Source organism: Lactuca sativa, chromosome 2, assembly GCF_002870075.4.
Source record: "Lactuca sativa cultivar Salinas chromosome 2, Lsat_Salinas_v11, whole genome shotgun sequence".
NCBI classification, from domain to species: Eukaryota; Viridiplantae; Streptophyta; class Magnoliopsida; order Asterales; family Asteraceae; genus Lactuca; species Lactuca sativa.
This window is the reverse complement of record NC_056624.2, coordinates 42,118,677-42,133,526: the sequence shown is the minus strand read 5'-3', so window position 1 is coordinate 42,133,526 and position 14,850 is coordinate 42,118,677. Positions and strand designations below refer to the sequence as shown.

The following is a 14,850-nucleotide window of genomic DNA, read 5'->3' as shown; positions in this document are numbered from 1 at the left end:
AATCATGTTGGTGAAAATCTCATAACGCTCTTGTCTCGCATTTTGGTGGTATCTCTCCAATAAGTCTGGATGCATCTCGAACGGGTACATGTCCTCGTAGGACTTTTGGAATTCGGAGTTCATGGTGGCAATCATGATGCATAATGTACCTTCGTTGCATCTCGCTCATGAGTCTCAAAAGCGGTGATTTCGGCCGGAGTAGCGATTTCAGGGTTGATTTTCTCGAGCTTCTCATCGAGGACATACTCCTTATCCTCATAGCGAGCAATGGTGCGAATATATCTTATCCATTTGCTAAAGTTCGTTCCATCGAAGGTGACCATTTGGCAAAGGCTCATCAACGTTAAAGAACTAGCAGCAGCGTTGTTTGCGTTCGACATCTACAAAGGAAGAGGACAAAGATAGATTACAATAAGAATCCCTAATTATCACCCAATAAGAAAAATTAGGGCTAGGATCCAACAATAACATTTACATACTAGAAGAGGGATGCCGTAATCTAACATGCAAATAAATTGAAGGTAAGTGAATGACGATTCACTAAATCTCCATCACAAAACTTAAACTATTAGGCCTAAGTGTATTGAGAATTCCTAGGTTCGGATGAGATTCATTGGAACTATTCAATGGCATGTTTAAATCTCGATATGCCCCCTTGTTTGTGACTGGGATACCGAGGATCACAAAGCGGGTGTGAATTACCATGCAAATTCACATGGTGCCTTCATTGTAACGATCACCTATTCGATGTGCCGGTATACCACACACGCTCCATCGAACTATGATAAACAATGAATCACCCTTTGCCACCTTTGCTTAGAACCAATTAGTGTGCCGGTAAACCACACACGCTCCACTAACTTCTTAGCAAGGGTGCAAAGTGTAATTTCATGGGATTGCATCAATTCACTTTTCCTAAAGTAACTAAGATTGGGAAATTTTAAAATATGTGTAGTTACTTTGTATTACTTATTATACTTTTAATGAGAAGATGAGGTTGCCCTATCCTACCCGTTCGGCTAACGACCCTCCACCGATCAAGCAAGCGGTGGGTGTGAGTGTACACCCATTAAGCGCCATTTTATAGGCAGCAACCTTATACCCACCTTATAGATCGGCTTCGTGAATGAGGCCTACTAACGGTAAGACAAGCATTTAGTTATACATATATATATATATATATATATATATATATATATATATATATATATATATATATACATATATATATATATATATATATATAATATTCTAGTAATATCATATTAGTATAGGGTTGTATTTTAAAACTTTTAAAATCTAGGGTTTGAAATTTAAGTTGTCTAAATTAAACTTTTAATCACAAATATAAATTTCAAAACTTGTGGGTAAGTTTTAAACATTTTAAAACATGGAGGATCAAATAACAAATAATTCCAATTAACAATTAATATCCTAATTATCTATATTTGATTTTATTCAAGATTTCTTTGAAAGATAATTACCAAAATAATTAAAATAATTAATTAATTATCATATAAGGAAATTAAATATTTTATTAGTTGATAAATACCTTTAACTAGATCAAGATAATAGTCATATATATATATCAAAAAATCGGATTTAGATTGATCTATTATGATTAAGGTAAGTTTCCATAAGATAATTATGAAAAAATCCCGAATCTGACCATTCCTGACGCCTGGACTCGCCGAGTGCACAAAGGGACTCGCCGAGTCAGGCCTACTCGCCGAGTCCACTTTGGAACTCGCCGAGTCCATGACTCAGAAACCAAAAAATCGAATTTTGCAGGTTTGTTTCAGTTAATCAAGCAAAAATTTAAAGAAACCCAAGCTAGGCTCTGATACAACTAATGGGTTTTAGCAATAAGAAGTTTCCTATGTGCGCATGCAAAACCCTAATGCTTAGATCTAGGCTTTCTAATTAAACATGCTTTGAATCCAAGACTTCCAATGGCTAATTAGGTTAAATAACAACATTGAAACAGATCTAGAACCATACCTTTGAGTTCCTTGTTGATCTTGAGGTCTTGGAGCTTCTAGAGTCACAAATGTCACTCCTCTAATGGCTTACAAACACCAATAGCAAGAAAGATGATTTAGGCGAGAGGAGAGGGGAGGAAATCAGCCAGGGTTCTCTTACTTTAGGAGAGGTGTCGATTTCCCTTAGCCATGGGGTCTATTTATACTTGTAGACTCCTTAAGGGTTACAACCTAAACCCTAATTGGATAATCTTCTCTTAAGGCTATCCAAATCCTTTCCATAGATAAGCCTTGGACGAATTTAGCTATCCTTTAGCTTCTAGAATTCGTCCAATCCATAGCTATATGGATTTACAGTCTAAAGTTTAACTATCAAAGAATTGACAGTTTATACCCCTTTATTTATTTAATCTCTTTAAGTCACCAAATTAATTCTAATTAATTTTATGACTTATATTAATCAAATAAAAATATATTATTCTTTATATTATTCTCATAATATATTAATAATATTTACTCTCTCTTAATAAATCATCCTATCATGTTGCTATGGTGAAGGCAACCCAAAAGGACCATGCACAACCGGGTCAAATATTTGCCTAATATAGTTGCAGCCTTAGACACTAGCACATGCTTCATTTGCATGTGCTTTGGCAACAAGTGTCTTCCTAGGAGGCCCAAAAAGCAATATTCCTTTGCAAGGCTAACATCAAAACTTGAAAGAGCAGTTGCATAATAACATAGACAAAGCAAAAGAAAGCCAAACAAACAAACAGATCTAAAAGTGGATAAAATCTCAGATAATGTTACTAAACAAAACCTATTATACTTTAACATAAAACATTAAGAAAACAACACAACGTTAATCACTTGAAGACCCATCATCATTATTTTCATGCAATGTAACCACTTTCTCTATAAACCTTTTCCTCACTCCTTCCAGAACAGCTTCTCTAGAAGCTTCGCGATTGAGTCCATCATTAAGAATAGGATCTGATTGGCATAAAATCATAGCAACACTTTATAGATTGCATCTCCTACCAAAAGTATGCAACCCAACATAATTTGCCTTCACTACAACAACAACACAGTGGGAATATTACAATCTGGATAATTAGGAAAGCAATCAGTTGATATAATCTTGAAAAATTTTGTAGCTGAATACATTGTTGTCAGTTCTTCCACACACTGCATTAGAGCACCACACTCAGGGTACCAATTCAATCACAAGTTCCCATTAACAACCATATAATCAAAATCAATTGATAATCAATATCAAACAAGATAGTAGTGAATTAGTGATTACCCATCTTTGTATAGAATAACAACCACCCACACATCAGATGGAGCTTGTGATACCTCACGCACAAAATCGGATCTAGAAATGGGAATATCTGACCCAAACTTTGCAACTTTCACCGTTTGCTTCATCTCTGCTAACCTCTTTCTCCTTCAAGAACATAAAAGAAAATGAAACCATGAAAATCTCACATGAAGTTTAATGTCCTCATAAAATGAGATTAGGATTGAGGGAGTTGAAACTACCTGTATTCTTCGAGGAAACGATTGTCATCAAGATCATCCTTTAAATCTTCGAGTTCTTCTTCTATCTTGTTATCGATCCATGATTTGGTTTTAGGTTTGGAATCTTCATCTTCTGTGGTAGTGAAAGGATCAGGTTTGAAGGTAGGGGTTTGGGAGGTAAGTTCCCGAGTTTTCTTTGAATATCATCCTATCGAGTTGATACTCCTTCAATATCTTTGTAGACAAAGTGATAGTCTGCCATTGTTGCTAACTATTTATTGATCTTTGTCTTGTGCAGATCAGCTTTATCACTTGTCTCCCAAGATCTTTGCAAGCATAACGAATAATGGGTATTAAGAATTAAGAGATTGCTAGAAGATGCTCAAACAACTAGAGTAAATGGATAAACCATCTTAGGAGATGCATAAATTTCACTTGATTGATTGCTTCAGAATTCATGACAATGATTAAGATTATACACATGTCTATAGTCTATACCAATAAACTGCAAAAACTTTTCATGATTGCTATATGCTAACAGTTTACTTCATTGCTTATGTCCTAATTACCACCAGCAAAGGGACAAAGGGAAACTACCTTCATAAATCATACCCTGAGTAGATTTCCATGAGATAAAAGCTCGGGTCTTTTCTTTGGTTGCTATGTGAAAGCAAGATTTTAAAAAATAAAATTACCAAAGTGAGTTCAATGCATTCCCCGTATATGAAAGTTCGCATTCTATAAAAAACACAATGTACGGTGTTTTCCTTCAAAAGGTGCCGCTTCCTTCGAGCTTCCAAGTTAATCTGACCATCTTAACTTAGGTCATTCTTGTGCCATTCGTAAGGTTCCTCTGTTAGGAATCTTTTTGGCCACGTTACTTGCATATATGTAATCAGTTTTGAGAATCCAACTATCAAGTTAAGTTAAACATAGAACCAATCACAAAGCAAGGTAAAGACTTGAGACTCAAGAGATGTTTCATGTTTGTTGTTTACCTTCCAGATTTGGGGGTAATCTTCTCATATTTCTATTTATTTTTATTTTCTATAGGAATTTGCATATTTTCCTTCTGTGCTTCAAAACCACACGCTTTGGAACTTGGTTTGCCCTTCTTGTTAATAGTTTTTGTTTCGGTTACTTGTTTGACATAATTAGAAAGACCAATATCTTTCTTAGTTTTGGTTAGAGGAAGCTTATTTATTTTAGTTGCCTTGTTGTTCTTCAGATTCTCTATCCCTCCCTGAACCTTATCCTCCTATTCCTTTTCAGATGCTGAATACACATGTTCAGTGTTGCTGTCATCATTCTTACAAACATCTTCTTCTGCTGTCTGCAAATCATTTACATTTCTCTTGCTTCTCTTAGAAGCTCGAAGTGGACATAAACTGAGTTCCTAGCCTCTTAAGCGTCTTCATCGTTTTCATTACTTTGATTTACATCATCACCATGTGCATTTTCTTCCATCACTATATCAACAGTATGTAGCCCTAGCCCATGCTCCTCTTTATCCTCTGGAGACTCAGTTTCATAATCCATCTTCTCAATATCCTTCTCCTTCTCTATCTCAGCTTCAGGTGAGGTGATGATGATCCAATCAAAAGTAGTGGTTGCTACCTTAAAAGCACAAGAAAGAGAAAGAATTAAAACCTAGTTAACATACTTGAAGGTTGAAGCTACAAGTAGAATCATAAGAAGATGAAGTTACCACTTAATAGAGCAGAAACTTTGTCCAAATCAGGTAAATGTTAATGTTGCATTAGAGGAAGCTCCAAACAATTGATTTCATGTGGTGCCTATTTAAACAAAATTTACATATAACATCCAAAACTTTAAGAAATATTAAAATTTTATGTTGTAGCAATTTCCATTTCATGACTATAGTGTCATACCTGATCTGAAGGAGATATCCCACATTGTCCAGTTAAATCATGAACAAATAATCCCAGGTGTATCCATCACCAGCATTCAACAACTAGCATTGTCCTCAAAGTTTCATAATTAATATAATTTATAAAGTTGATAACTTGATTAAAAAAACATGGTTTGATGGGATTAAACATGTATCAAAACATGATGAAGGGCATAAAAAAGCTTAAAAGAAAAGACATGCAAAAATTATTTGGACCGATTCCACCAGTCATCCCAGCATGCCCCGAGGAACCATTGGAAATAAAAAATATAAAAAGATAAAAATAAAGAAAACCAATTTGACCGGTAAAAAATTAAGAAAAGAATCATAACTGTGACATCCCCAAAATCACGGCCAGAAAAGACCGATTTTGTTTATACTTTATAAAAATCAGAGTACTTCATTTTATAAAAAGGTTGCAGAATTTGTTCCCAGAAAAACATGGTAAATACGTTATTAAAACATTTTCGAAGAAACGTATTTATTTCATTTTAAAATGTTTGGGATGTCATCGTTAATACCGAAACATAAGCATAAACAGAACTTACAATGATTTACACTAGTGATCTACATCTCTTTTAAATCTCTCAGTGTAATGTCACTTCACTTCGTCACCTGTGATATACATAAACTGAGTGGGTCAGGTGGTGAGTACATAGGGTTTTCAACCCACAATAATATAATTATTATGTTCAATCAAACAATCAACCCAATTACCCATCCCCATTATCTTCTTTACTCTTTAAGGATTTGACCTAAGAGTCATCTATCCTGCATTCGTTTATTCCGAAGTCCCTTACTTCCAGGGTTATAGGACTGGCACTAAATCCATAGCCTGCCAATGTTCGTTCATAAAGCACTAATTCCATAGCTGCTATAGTCTATTCATCGGGTACTAAATCCATAGCTACCAGTCTTTATCTAATAGGTACTAAGTCCATAGCTACCAATGTTCAACAGGTACTAAGTCCATAGCTACCAATTCCTACAGGTACTAAATCCTTAGCTACCAGCGTCTAACTAATAGGTACTAAGTCCATAGCTACCAATTCCCAACAGGTACTAAATCCATAGCTACCAACGTCTAAAAGGTACTAAGTCCATAGTTACCGGTGTTTGTCCCATAGGCACTAAGTCTATAGCTGCCAATGTATACTCACGTCATCTTCTATCTCTCATCATTCATTTACCCATCTCATACCCAACATTTTTGTATATATAAAATACATATATAGTTTAAGTCCTTTAAAACATGTATAAAATGTTCAACCAGCATAGACAGCAAGTATTCAGATAATATGCACACATAGCACGTATTTTATATAAAATACTTTATATCTATGTGTAAGATGAAAGGGACTATGCACTCACCTGGTAAGGTGGTGACTCGGCACTCGGACAGCTCTTTGTTACATCTTAAAACAATTTTTCCTTGACCAAAACCTACTATTAATACCACTAGAGTTTAGTTTTAACGTTAATCGCGACTAATTAATAGTCTAGCTATTATTACTATTATATAAGCGTTAAATAACACTCAATACAACTCATAATAATAGCCCAAATAATTATTTTAAGTTCCTAATAATGTTACTATAATTAAATAAAAGCTATATTAAATATAGTATAGGCGTAACTCACTTACAGCGGGTTTTTATTAAAAACCGGGCTTCGCTAGAGCAGCGTTTCCGAGCCGAAAGCTTTTCTTCTCGGAGCCGTCGGGCGCTCCGGGGCTTTCTTCTTGTGATAGGGAGGTTCCCTAGACTTGGGAGGGGTTTAGGGAGGTTAGAGAGAAGTTAGAGAGAGAAAGAAAGGCTTATGGTGTGAAGAAAATATGAGGAGTTCACCCTTGTATTTATAGGAAGTGTATAGTAAAGTAGTCTCCAAGCTTCGTCTGTAACTTTTGCATACGAGCTTCGTTTTTGTCTGTCTTTTTACTGTTGAGTTCCTATTAATGAGATCTTCAACTTTCAGTTAGACCTCGTTAGCTAATTCTCATTCTATCTCGGATTTACAAAACTGTATCGAATTCGCCGCGCTCGAAAAGTAGAGACTAAGCTTCGTCCATAACTTTCGCATACGAGTTCCGTTTTTGTCTGTATTTTTACCATTGAGTTCCTATTAATGAGATCTTCAACTCTCATTTAGACCTCATTGGCTAATTCTCATTCTATCTCGGATTTACAAAACTTTATCGAATTCGCCGCGCTCGAAAAGTAGGGACTAAGCTTCGTCCATATCTTTCGCATACGAGCTCTATTATCGACGTTCTTTATATCCACGCGTTGGTATTTATTAGTACTACAACTTTCATTTAGATCTCGTCGGCTAAAAATCGACCGATCTAAAATTCAGATTTCGAGCTGTGCACTGTTATGCTAAATCTTAGAAAAATCATAACTTCCTCATACGAAGTTAGATTTGGGCGTTCTTTTTATCGATGTTCTTAGTTTAACATATTCTACGACTTTCGTTTAGATCGCTAAGGCTAAATCTCGCTCTGTCGTAAATTCACTATTTACGCTTCCCGGTATCGTGCCGGTTCCGTCGCGAAACTTCAACGGGTCATAACTTCTTCATTATAACTCGGATTTCGGCGTTCTTTATATGTACGAAAACCTTGTAACATACTCTACAAATTGGTTAAGATTATTTATTCTACATAATCTTTTGTCGAAAAGTCGTTTTCGACCCCTATTGCCTCTAATTTGACTAGCCCGGATTTGCGGGCGTTACAATTATCTCCCCCTTAGGATGATTACGTCCCGGAATCATCAACGAAACAGGGTCGTATAATGACTCCATACGTCATCTCTTCATCCTAGGTAATAATTATAACTTCTACATTCCTTCAATTATATCTCTTAAACTCATTGACTGTAAGAGTACTCGATCGTGCACCTGCTCTCTACCTCAGGTTAGACTCCAAATTATGACCTTCAAGTCACAATCTCGATCCTTGCTGGATACGGACTTGAGATAAGTTCTTTTATTACTACTATAGATCGATGTGTCATATTCTAATGACCTATCATCGTATGTTGCAACACTTAGACTTAGGTCTCTTAGAGTTAAATTCTAAAACAGACTATGCCTTCCTTCATGTTCTAATGTGATATAATCACACTTTAACATTACGCATTTCTAGCCACCAACTTCTTTAACAACGAGTGCGATACTTCTATTGATCGCTTTGATTTCAACCGTTTGGTTTAAGTCGGACGCTACATCAAACTTGGTTCTCTGAACCACACAACATACTCATCGTAGTCGGACTCGATTCGATATGACCACTAGGGTCGGAATATCAACAATCTTCTTAGTCATTACCGAAACAATGGTAACAACACACTTGAATAAAACGAAATCAATTACTAGCTTCTTGGTAGCCTTGTGACTTTCCCTGATCCAAGTGTGAGTCCTGTGCTTCCGGTAGTATAGGCCTCTACTACCATTCACACCTACTCATACTCGTCCCAAGTATTGTCTCGCAGTTTCCGAAGTCACCATGCAGCAAATCATACAATCATTCAACACATCAGATAACAAAATGAAGGTTTTATATTAATTCTTGAAACGATTACATAGGTGTTCAAGTTCACCCTAGACTATGCCTCCACTAGGCTACATCATACGAAACTATGGCTACTGCATAATCCGATCTTCGGGTAAGAAGTCCTCATTCTTGATTCCTCGCATGGTTCTCTGCTTCGTTAAGGATCATGTGAAATGCCCTTGGCCTTGGTGGCGTTTCTAGTCTTGCTTCTTTATTTTTCCTTGGGCAGTCTCTGGACATGTGCCCCTTGCCTCCACATCCGTAGCATACTTTGTCATTATGTGTGCAGTCTTTGGAATAGTGACCCGTCCTCCCACACTTGTAACAAGCCACTTCTTCGTTACACTTCCCACCATGCTTCTTCTTGCATTTATCACACCATCTTGTTTCACCTCCATCTGCTCCTCCAAGTTTTGAGAATTTTCTTTCCTTGTTCGACCTCGAAGATCCCTCAAACTTTCGCTTCTCTCCTGCCTTATCTTTTTCTAGACCTTTTTCTCTTATCTGGGCCTCTACGTTCTTAGCTGCCCTAACAACTGCTTTCAAGGTAGTTGCCATTTTGACCATTGGACCAAAGTCAGTGGGCAGTCCGTTAGCAAACCTATCAATCTTGGAGAGTTCAGTAGGCACCAAGCAGGGAAATAGCTTCATCCACTTGGTAAATGCGGTGGCATACTCATCAACACTCATCTTCCCTTTCTTCAGGTTTTGAAACTCGTTGTTTAGGTCTATCAGATCTACCTCCGAGCAGTACTGCATTTTCAACTATTCCAAAAACTCTTCCCACGACATCCTTAAGGCTTCTCCTCGTGGCATCGTATCTGCCAATAGCTTCCACCAACTCAAGACTCCAGTTTTCAACTGTCATACTGCAAAGACAGTCTTCTATTTCTCATTACAGCTGCAGCTCTCAAACACCATCTCCATCTCAGAGATCCAATCCATAATCTCAACCGGCTTTGGGCTTCCTGAGAGGCTTGGTGGTTTCGCACCCAAGAAATTCTTGTACATCCGCCCATCCTTGTTGTTTCTCCCTTCTGGTCCATCCCTTTGCTCACCTTGAGTCCCAACTTGACTCACTTGGCGGCTGTAGTTCCCTTCCTCAGATTGCTCGGGAATCAATTCGGGTTGCTCAATGGGCATAGTAGGTTCATCCCTATTCAACATTCGTCTCATTTCTTCCCTTTGTTCAGCCAACATAGCCCGAATCATGGCTTGAACTCCAGCCATGGTGACTGGCTCAGGCGCAACTTCTTCTACAACAGGTATTTACTGGACCACTGGGGGTTGGTTCCTGTTCCCATTTGCGTTTACGTTTCCGCTACGGGTCCTTACCATCTCGATCTATACACTGAATAAGGTGAATTTAGACCTTTACTTGACGTTTAAATCATCCTTATCACTCCGAAACGTTTACATGCTAGTTCTAATACCGTAGTCATACGTTTAGAATCCTAAACACATAAGGTTTCCAGATCCTGTCGGCAACAGACCATAGATCCGAACAATTAACAACATATCATGCACAAAGCATTTAGCACATAAAAGCATTTTAGGCACAATTCCTAAAATAAGCTAGTGCTCACACCTCACAATCATCGCTTTGCATTCTAAGTTTAAGTCTAGAAATAAATCCATAATCCTAGTTCACTTAAACTAATGCTCTGATACCAACTGTGACAACCCCAAAATCACGGCCAGAAAAGACCGATTTTGTTTATGCTTTATAAAAATCAGAGTACTTCATTTTATAAAAAGGTTGCGGAATTTGTTCCCAGAAAAACATGGTAAATACGTTATTAAAACATTTTCGAAGAAACGTATTTATTTCATTTTAAAATGTTTGGGATGTCATCATTAATACCAAAACATAAGCATAAACAGAGCTTACAATGATTTACACTACTGATCTACATCTCTTTTAAATCTCTCAGTGTAATGTCACTTCACTTCGTCACATGTGATATACATAAACTGAGTGGGTCAGGTGGTGAGTACATAGGGTTTTCAACCCACAATAATATAATTATTATGTTCAATCAAACAATCAACCCAATTACCCATCCCCATTATCTTCTTTACTCTTTAAGGATTTGACCTAAGAGTCATCTATCCTGCATTCGTTTATTCCGAAGTCCCTTACTTCCAGGGTTATAGGACTGGCACTAAATCCATAGCCTGCCAATGTTCGTTCATAAAGCACTAATTCCATAGCTGCTATAGTCTATTCATCGGGTACTAAATCCATAGCTACCAGTCTTTATCTAATAGGTACTAAGTCCATAGCTACCAATGTTCAACAGGTACTAAGTCCATAGCTACCAATTCCTACAGGTACTAAATCCTTAGCTACCAGCGTCTAACTAATAGGTACTAAGTCCATAGCTACCAATTCCCAACAGGTACTAAATCCATAGCTACCAACGTCTAAAAGGTACTAAGTCCATAGCTACCGGTGTTTGTCCCATAGGCACTAAGTCTATGGCTGCCAATGTATACTCACGTCATCTTCTATCTCTCATCATTCATTTACCCATCTCATATCCAACATTTTCGTATATATAAAATACGTATACAATTTAAGTCCTTTAAAACATGTATAAAACGTTCAACCAGCATAGACAGCAAGTATTCAGATAATATGCACACATAGCACGTAGTTTATATAAAATACTTCATATCTATGTGTAAGATGAAAGGGACTATGCACTCACCTGGTAAGGTGGTGACTCGGCACTCGGATAGCTCTTCGTTACTTCTTAAAACAATTTTTCCTTGACCAAAACCTACTATTAATACCACTAGAGTTTAGTTTTAACGTTAATCGCGACTAATTAATAGTCTAGCTATTATTACTATTATATAAGCGTTAAATAACACTCAATACAACTCATAATAATAGCCCAAATAATTATTTTAAGGTCCGAATAATGTTACTATAATTAAATAAAAGCTATATTAAATATAGTATAGGCGTAACTCACTTACAGCGGGTTTTTATTAAAAACCGGGTTTCGCTAGAGCAGCGTTTCCAAGCCGAAAGCTTTTCTTCTCGGAGCCGTCGGGCGCTCCGGGGCTTTCTTCTCGTGATAGGGAGGTTCCCTAGACTTGGGAGGGATTTAGGGAGGTTAGAGAGAAGTTAGAGAGAGAAAGAAAGGCTTATGGTGTGAAGAAAATATGAGGAGTTCACCCTTGTATTTATAGGAAGTGTATAGTAAAGTAGTCTCCAAGCTTCATTCGTAACTTTTGCATACGAGCTCCGTTTTTTTCTGTCTTTTTACTGTTGAGTTCCTATTAATGAGATCTTCAACTTTCATTTAGACCTCGTTAGCTAATTCTCATTCTATCTCGGATTTACAAAACTGTATCGAATTCGCCGCGCTCGAAAAGTAGAGACTAAGCTTCGTCCATAACTTTCGCATACGAGTTCCGTTTTTTTCTGTATTTTTACCGTTGAGTTTCTATTAATGAGATCTTCAACACTCATTTAGACCTCGTTGGCTAATTCTCATTCTATCTCGGATTTACAAAAATGTATCGAATTCATCGCGCTCGAAAAGTAGGGACTAAGCTTCGTCCATATCTTTCGCATACGAGCTCTATTATCGACGTTCTTTATATCCACGCATTGGTATTTACGAGTACTACAACTTTCATTTAGATCCTATCGGCTAAAAATCGACCGATCTAAAATTCAGATTTCGGGTTGTGCACTGCTATGCTAAATCTTAGAAAAATCATAACTTCCTCATACGAAGTCATATTTGGGCGTTCTTTTTATCGATGTTCTTAGTTTAACATATTCTACGACTTTTGTTTAGATCGCTAAGGCTAAATCTCGCTCTATCATAAATTCACTATTTACGCTTCCCGGTATTGTGGCGGTTCCGTCGCGAAACTCTAACGGGTCATAACTTCTTCGTTATAACTCGGACTTCGGCGTTCTTTATATGTACGAAAACCTTGTAACATACTCTACAACTTGGTTAAGATTATTTATTCTAAATAATCTTTTTTCAAAAAGTCGTGTTCGACCTCTATTGCCTCTAGTTTGACTAGCCCGGATTTGCGGGCCTTACAATAACACACCTAAGGAGTTTTATAGAACTATGCTCCACATCTTCTGAATCAAAGGACTGTCCTTCAAATACTGAATAACCTCGAGAGCTTTAGCTCTTTCTTGAATGTTTGAGTTTGCTCCATTGAATTGTAAGATCTTCTCTTTAGTATCCAAGATAAACACATCTTCATGATTCAACAAAGATCGAAAGAATTGAATATGCTTCACATGAGCAACTCTTTTCCCTTAGCATATGTACAATCTTGTTTCAAATTCCATTTTTTCAGGTTTTTTGAATCCAATTGCAACACCACCTTCAAGTGGCAGAATACATGGTTTGAAATATGACAAGAATCTATCAGATTCATGACTTTAAATCTCTCTATGTTACACTCATGCCCTCCAAGAATCGTATCAAGCTCAACTGTTTCTATTGTAGTTGTTCCAGCTTCATCCTGATTATCACATTTAGTTGATTTGAATTGAAATTTTCTTTAAAAAAAAGAAAGTGTTACTTAATTTGGGATATAGGATGTTGTTATACATTGCTTGTATCTTTTACCAACTAGAAGTGTATGTCCTATCCATAAGCACCTCCTCTCCCATTAGAAGGCTGCAAATGTATGAATAATTAAAACAATGAAATTCTATAACTGAAATAGAAATTCTGAAAGATTATGAGCAAACCCGCATGACAACGTATGAATCACCCATGTAGAATCGACCACAATCTGATTTTGGCAAAGGAACTGGTTGAAAGTTTTCAATTCTCCATATTTCAAGCCCTCTACGAGGTGTTAAGTGAAAAACTAACAACAAATGCAAATGAATCATAAATGCACATAATGACTGAATTTCTAGTGTTCTTGAAAGTAGATGATGATTATAAAAGAAATTGATGTTAGGTAAGGATACAGTTTAGAACCAACTCCCTAGAATGCAAGTTCAAGAGCTTTTGCAGTAGCCATGGTGCTTGTAATTTCTTAAAATGATGACAGAAGAAAATACCATCATATTTCCCACTATATAGTCTCTATATGTAAGATTTTATGAAAAGAATCATAGATTAGAACAGTCGTCACTAAAAAATTGAGAGAATCAAAATCGGCATAAGCAAACATCTAATCATCCCTAAAATCATATTCTATGCTCGGAAAATTAATTCATTTAGAAGATACTCTTAAGAATTAGATAGATTCTAAACGGAGGTTAAGATCATGATATTGAGAAATCTTAATTAGATCACAATAATAACAATATAAACTCGCAATGCAATTAACAAACGAGAGACAAATCAAGTACTAACAGAGGGAAGGTTAATTAACAATAACGTACCTGGGATTCGATCTAGTAATTGGTTCCAAAAACGAATTTTGGAGAGACGAATGTGAAATTTAAAGCAAAAGGTGAATAACTAATTGATCGTAAGAAATTATGGTTACAAACAGAGGGTCTGTGTTGGCTTTGAAAATTAACCGGATTGCCTGTAGTTGTGAGGCAATTGACGTCTCCATTTTTGCTCTTTTAAAGACGCTTAAACAAAGATGGTTGGATTCCTAAACTGGTTGTTGTATTGTACCAATGTCCTGTATATGATAAACCCTAAACCTCAGAGTAGAGTGGCTGTTGGTGGCAAGTGCCAAGGAGGGGTTACCGGCTTCATATGAGATGGCGTGGATGTATATGCCCTTTAGGGTTTATGTTTTCCTATGTGTACCAAATATTGTGCAAGAAAGGCAAGGCAAGTGACTGAAATCCTCAACCTCTATGCACACAGCAAGTTCATCCGACTCCAGCGTATTAGCAACCGAAAACG

The 14,850-nt window shown here is 36.8% G+C and overlaps 1 protein-coding gene and 1 pseudogene across 1 annotated transcript; both read right to left on the bottom strand.

The window, feature by feature from the left end:
* Positions 1 to 2,844: 2,844 nt before the first annotated feature.
* On the bottom strand, positions 2,845 to 3,768 carry LOC111907818 (uncharacterized; annotated as a pseudogene).
* A 996-nt stretch (positions 3,769 to 4,764) lies between these two features.
* On the bottom strand, positions 4,765 to 14,548 carry LOC111907820 (villin-3). Its single transcript, XM_023903629.1, has 7 exons — positions 14,519 to 14,548; positions 13,950 to 14,067; positions 13,722 to 13,843; positions 13,294 to 13,489; positions 13,134 to 13,219; positions 4,947 to 5,123; positions 4,765 to 4,839 (listed from the first exon to the last, which is right to left on the bottom strand). Exons 1-7 carry the CDS (start codon positions 14,546 to 14,548, stop codon positions 4,765 to 4,767), a joined length of 804 nt encoding a protein of 267 aa, XP_023759397.1.
* Positions 14,549 to 14,850: the final 302 nt, after the last annotated feature.